This window comes from Miscanthus floridulus, chromosome 18, assembly GCF_019320115.1.
Source record: "Miscanthus floridulus cultivar M001 chromosome 18, ASM1932011v1, whole genome shotgun sequence".
NCBI lineage: Eukaryota > Viridiplantae > Streptophyta > Magnoliopsida > Poales > Poaceae > Miscanthus > Miscanthus floridulus.
This window is the reverse complement of record NC_089597.1, coordinates 120396406-120402111: the sequence shown is the minus strand read 5'-3', so window position 1 is coordinate 120402111 and position 5706 is coordinate 120396406. Positions and strand designations below refer to the sequence as shown.

Genomic DNA, 5706 nt, shown 5'->3' with positions numbered 1-5706 from the left:
GGGTATTTTTGACTTTTTACACATGTAATTTGACAGTGTTAGAGCCCAAACTCACGGTAGTGGCATAAAAGAAAAAAAAATAAAACAGTGATGTCCAATACCGCTAAACTTTTCTCGGAAGGCCGTTGCGATTTTTTTAATGGCGCACAAAAATTTCACCGAGATGAAAAATGAACCCGTGTTGTCAGGCAGAATGAGAGAATCGGCACCATGGAGTCGTCAAGGACAGAGACACATTCCTCTGCTTCTTTCTTTTCGTCACACCAAATTTTTACAGGCTTCATTCACCTTTCTCTTTTCCATCTTTTTTTTCCCACTCACATGACAAACAACATCATCATCATTAACCGTCATCGAGATCTCGAGAGGTTAACTAAAAAAAAAAGTAGAAGGCGAGGCGAGTGACAGGAGTAAAACTACTAGTGGGCCGCCGCCGCTCCGGGTCCGGAGCAGAAGGCGTCCCGGCGGGCGGAGCTGCCGCCGCGCACGACGAAGTGGGCGAGCGACCGCGTGCTGGTCTCGGCGACGCGGTTCTCCTCGCACAGGAACTCCCTGGAGCACGCCCGCTCCACCTCCCGCTCGTAGTCGTGCACCAGCACGTCCGTCGTCGCGCCTTCCCCGGCCCGCGTCCGCGCCAGCACCCCCGCCGTGAATATCGCCGACATCCTGCCCGGCGACGTCGCCGTGTACCTGTCGAGCCGCATTGGAGAGGACGTTAGCGTTAGCGTTAGCTAGGGCGAGAAACGGACGGAGCTGGGAAAAGATTGGATCTTTCTTCTTCTTCTTCTGGGGGAAGAAGAGAAGCTGGATGGATGGATCTTGGATGGTGGAGATAGGGATGGCCGGATGGGTTCCTTACCCGCGCGGGCCGTCGACGAGGATGACGTCCCAGGAGACGTCATAGAGCTGGTTGGGGAGGTCGTTGATGGCAAGGCGGCAGTCAGAGAAGAGGAGGTTCTGCACCGGTCGGCACTCGGCGGCGCGCGCGGCGCGTGCGGCGTCCAGCAGGTCCGGGAACTCGCGGACCGTGGTGGTGTAGGCGACGTCGTAGGCCTCCAGCCCCGGGTGGCGGCCCTCCAGGTGGGACACGTAGTACTGGTTCTCGTCCAGGAACACGGTGCGGCCGCCGTGGTTGAGCGCTCGCCACAGCGGCACCTCCCCGCCGAGCCCGAACACGAGCAGGTTGCACGGCGCGCGGCGCCGGAGCACGGCCGCGATGGCGCGCACGTCGCCCCCCGGCATGCTCGCGGTCGAGTTCCCGCCCGCCGACGCGTACTGCACCAGCGCGTCGAACACGTGCCCCGGCAGACCCTCGCCCGTTCCGGCGGCGGCGGCGGCGCCAGCCCCCGCCGGCACCGCGAACGCCGCCGCCGCCCTCCCGGACGCGGTGGCGGCCGCCCGAGTTCCCGCGCCTGCAGCCCCCGGGTCACGCGCGGCCGATAGCAGCGTGGAGGCCAGGGAGATGCAGGCGAAGCAGGCCAGGAACACGGCGGCGCACACCCGGCGCCGCGCGCCAAGAACCGCCCCGGGCGACCCGGCCCCGCCGGGCGACTTGTTGGACGACGGGTGCACCAGCAGCAGCTTCGGCCCGCTCAGCCCCTTCATCTCCTCCTGCTCAGATGCTCCCCTGCTGCTACCAGCTTGGTTGGGTCAAGGCAATGGCGAGGCGCGGAGCCGGCGCGCGGGTGGGGTGAGCGTGACGAATTTATTGGTAGAAGGACTGATCTACTCCTCCTCTTCCTCCTCCGTGGCCCGGAGAGAGGGAGCGAGCGAGAGAGATATGGAGGAGGGGGTGGTGGTGGTGGTGGTGACCGCGTGGGATGGGGATGGGGAATGGATGAAGTGTCGGCTCAAGTGGAGGAGGCCGCAGGCCGCAGCGAGATGTAGAAGATGGGTTCGTTCGGTCCGGAGTCCGGACTCGGGAGGTGGTTGGAAATGGAATAGGATGACGGGCGAAACGAAAGAGGAGTTCTGTTCCGTTCAGTCCCGCCGGGATTTGCGGTGGGTGGCGCTCTCCGTTTTCGTGACCGCCTCTCTGGGCTCTGGCAATTGGCATGGCATGGAGGATTTGGCAAAAGGTTTCTGCAGATTAATCGCGTGTAAAAAATGTTTGTCGACTGAAATAGGAGTAGTGCTACTGCAGCTTATCTTTAAACTCTCCGGGAGTTTGGCTTGGTCCATGGAGATGCCAAATGCTGTTTGAACTATTGCTGTGGAATTGGTTTGTAGAACTCGTGTGACTGGATTGCAATGTACTAGGAGTAATTATGTATTTATAAAACAAATGATTAGCTACTAGTAGTATTATACTAATGATTCAGCAGTAGTTCAATCTGGTTGCGTCAACGTAAGGCACGAGTTTTGTCGACGTGGAAAAAAAAAACCCCACGTTGTTAGGCCGTCAACGCTCCTTTGAACGGACGAAACGTTGAGGCACGAAAGCCATCGCTTTCTCTGTTCCTGGCCTCACATCATCCCAGTTCCTGTTTGCACGGGAAAACAGCAGCATGATGAAATGAAATGAAACCTGCCGCCCTGGCCCGGCCCGGCCCCTCCCACCTTCTTCTCCCGGAACGGCTAGAATAGAATGCAGCTCGAGGAGCGCAGTCGATTAGTTGGAGGTACATTTTGCAGAAATCAGCTGAAACTATGAAGGAAGGAGCACAATAAGTTTCAGAACGCACACTTTCGCCCTCAAAAGTCAGCATGGGTTGAGACTTGAGAAGCCATGGACCAACGCATAGATGTTTGCTTTCTTCACCTAAGATGGTCCGGTTCGCTTCCTGAAAAAACAAACTGAAACACTGTTTCAGCTGATTTGTTGTGAGAGAAAACATTATTCCGACTGAAAAATCAAGCTGAAAAAGACAGATTATAAGAAAAGCGAACATGTCGATGTAGCAAAAGTCACCCAGAAAGGTCACGAGGTATGAGAGAAAAATACTATCCCAGCTTATAATCCACGTTCATAGACGAGCAAGTGAAGAGGCTTAATGTTTGTTTTTGACAAAAAAGAAAGAGAGAGAAAGAGCGGGGATATCTTCATCCATAAATGAGTTAGATGGGGAGATGTTATCAGAATACGCTTGGAATTTAAGTCACGGGCCTGACACGTGTGACCCAATCTTCCCATCCGTCGACGCCCGTCCGTCCATGTCTTCAGTCTTCACTGTCCTGCACTGCATCCATCGCCGTTTCACTGACGCCTCCAAGACCGCAAGCTAGCTGCCAACACACTGGTGAGACGAGCCTATGATATGCGGCCATGCCCGTGCTGCTGCTGTCCTGAACCTGAAGCGTTTGCCTGCCCCACACTTTCCCTAAGGATTTCTGAACCACTGGCATTAGTTTATTGTGCGACCAGAATGATGCAACTGTAAGCTAACCTTATATTAGTAGAGTTAGCTCGGCAATTAGCGCCTGAAAGATTTGTCTTGCTGCTAAAGAAATTGCATCCAGCAAAAGTACAGCACCCGATGTATATTATCCTACAGAATCTTTGTACTGTCGTCACCAAAGTCCCAATGCATAAATACAGTACATACTGGATACCAAATAGGACAGTGTTAGTACTTCTACAAATGCATTTCTTTACCAGAAAATACTGGTTACATTTCAGTGACACAGGCCCTATTCGCTTGTCTTATGAAAACAGTATTTTTCTCTCACAACAAATCAACCGGAACAGTGTTTCGGCTTGTTTTTTCCGCAAAACGAACGAGCCGCAAGGGAGTAGAGATATTTCAGGCATCATCAATCAAGAGCAAGAAATGGTTAGTGTATCTGAAGAAAGGTGGAAGCAAGCAGGCTGTCTTGGTCTCTTAAAATTGACGCCCATAAACTTTTTTAGGTGGCTTCCCAAGAATGTTTGGCACGCGCCAAACCTCCATGCCATGGCAGGAGACGCTCCCCCCTTGCGAGGTGAAAAGGAGGGCTGCTGCTCGTATGATGCTGCTCCTCCACCAGACAATTAAAATATTAGGTCGATTCGATAATGGTGTCAACAGTTAATGGAATCATCGAAAGCAAAGTCTCGCCTTCTTTTCAGATCTGCAGTGCTAGCTCATGGAAGCTGTGTGATTGCCCTTGCTTGCTCCCAGGATCCGAATCTTGCTGAAAAGTTTGGGATGGACTATCATTAGTGTAATGCAAGTATTTGCATGCAGCTCACTGCTCTTTTCATGTTTTATGCAGTTTGGAGGTTCTTCTTTTCTTTTTTTCTTCTTTTTTTTAAGGTGAGTTTGGAGGTTCAGAGAATGGATATGGATATGGTAGGCTGGAAAGCCTAGCGATCCAGCTGGGACTGGCCAAAGTCTCTGAGAGCCTTACACTTGACGAATGCTTAACGACTCACTCTTAAAATAAAAGGGAACAAAGTGGCAATTGGTTCTCAGGTAAAATACAAATACATTCAAACAAGTCAGCTCCAATGTGTTAATCTCACTGCCGCATTGGGGGGACAATGTATTTTGACCTTGTATTCCAAACATAAAAATGTGAGCTAGGCAGGCATCTCTCTGAAGTCTGAACTCAAAACATGGACAGGAAAAACAAAACAATGTCAGCTGTCACTTCGAACAGGACGCTAGCAAACAGTGTGGCATAATGCAAGGCAGACACCATTCCAATGCACCATAAAATCAGTTTCAATTTTCTAACAGAGCACTAGCACATCGCTATTAGTGCAATTAACGGGAGCTGTTGGGGTCTGACTGCACTAGTGCTTCAGAAAGGTGCATCCGAACTCTCCATTGAAACATCCTACAGGAACCGGAGATCCAAGCAGCAAATCTGACGTAGTAGTAGTAGCGCTCTTATGAACAGCTCCTGAATTAGTGTATCATATCTGACGAAAACCAAAAGGTATTGTACTTGTCTCACCGCTTATAAATAAATGGCTCTGGTATTTTGATCTCTCTTTCTTGGAGGGCGTGATGGCTTTGCAGTTAAGTGGGGACAAAGGCAAGCACTGAGGGATAATCCAGTGCGCTGTTCTAAACAAAAGGGCGGCAGACCCAACCACTCGCTAGAGGTACAAGGAGTTCAGGTTGCCTAGGCGTTCTGTTGCAACAGCCAACAGCAAAGGGGTCGGTTGGTGACTGCAGCTTAATTTGACAGTGAGTTGAGATGATCGCCTTATCCTGTCAGGTCCAATGAACAGTCTCTCTCAGTCTCAGATATTTGCATGGTATGGCAAACATGCAGAGGATATTTTCATCGAAATGGTATACAATTATCCGTGGATTATCAAAGCAAGCACTTGCAGCTTCTGTCTTTAGTACAGTGTGCACCTTTTCAGTGACCATAACCTTTCCTGTTAACGGAAGGCGTGAACAATACTGTTCAAGATAGAGAAACAAAGAGAAAAATTCACCATCAGTCCCTGAACTTGGTCGGCGGTGTCATCTATGTCCCTAAACTTGGCAGACGGTGTCGTCCAGGTCCTCAAACTTTCAAGGTGATCACCGCGGGTCCCAAAACTTGGCTGACGATGTCATCCCGGTCCCTGAACTTTCAAGGTGATCACCGCATGTCCCTAAACTTGGCAAGCGGTATCATGAAAATATAAATTATATAAAATAATTTACATCAGCAAAAAATAAATTAAAGTATTAAAATAATTTACAACAATAAATATATTAGGTTTAAACTAAAATAAAAAATACTAAAATTAATTTAGTATTTATCTATCATCAATAGTATTAA

The 5706-nt window shown here is 50.3% G+C and overlaps 1 protein-coding gene across 1 annotated transcript; it reads right to left on the bottom strand.

Moving 5' to 3' along the window:
* Positions 1-219: 219 nt before the first annotated feature.
* On the bottom strand, positions 220-1932 carry LOC136520567 (protein IRX15-LIKE-like). The gene is made up of 2 exons (XM_066514120.1): positions 860-1932; positions 220-690 (listed from the first exon to the last, which is right to left on the bottom strand). The coding sequence occupies exons 1-2, from the start codon at positions 1603-1605 to the stop codon at positions 420-422; spliced, it is 1017 nt and encodes a 338-aa protein (XP_066370217.1). The 5' UTR covers positions 1606-1932; the 3' UTR covers positions 220-419.
* Positions 1933-5706: the final 3774 nt, after the last annotated feature.

What these genes read in the sequence shown, in the direction of transcription:
- LOC136520567 (XM_066514120.1), bottom strand. Translation starts at nt 1,605, where the DNA reads ATGAAGGGGCTGAGCGGGCCGAAGCTGCTGCTGGTGCACCCGTCGTCC. An exon ending in CTCGTCGACGGCCCGCGCGG is followed by an intron (nt 691 to 859) that starts GTAAGGAACCCA and finishes GCGGCTCGACAG; the next exon opens with GTACACGGCGACGTCGCCGG.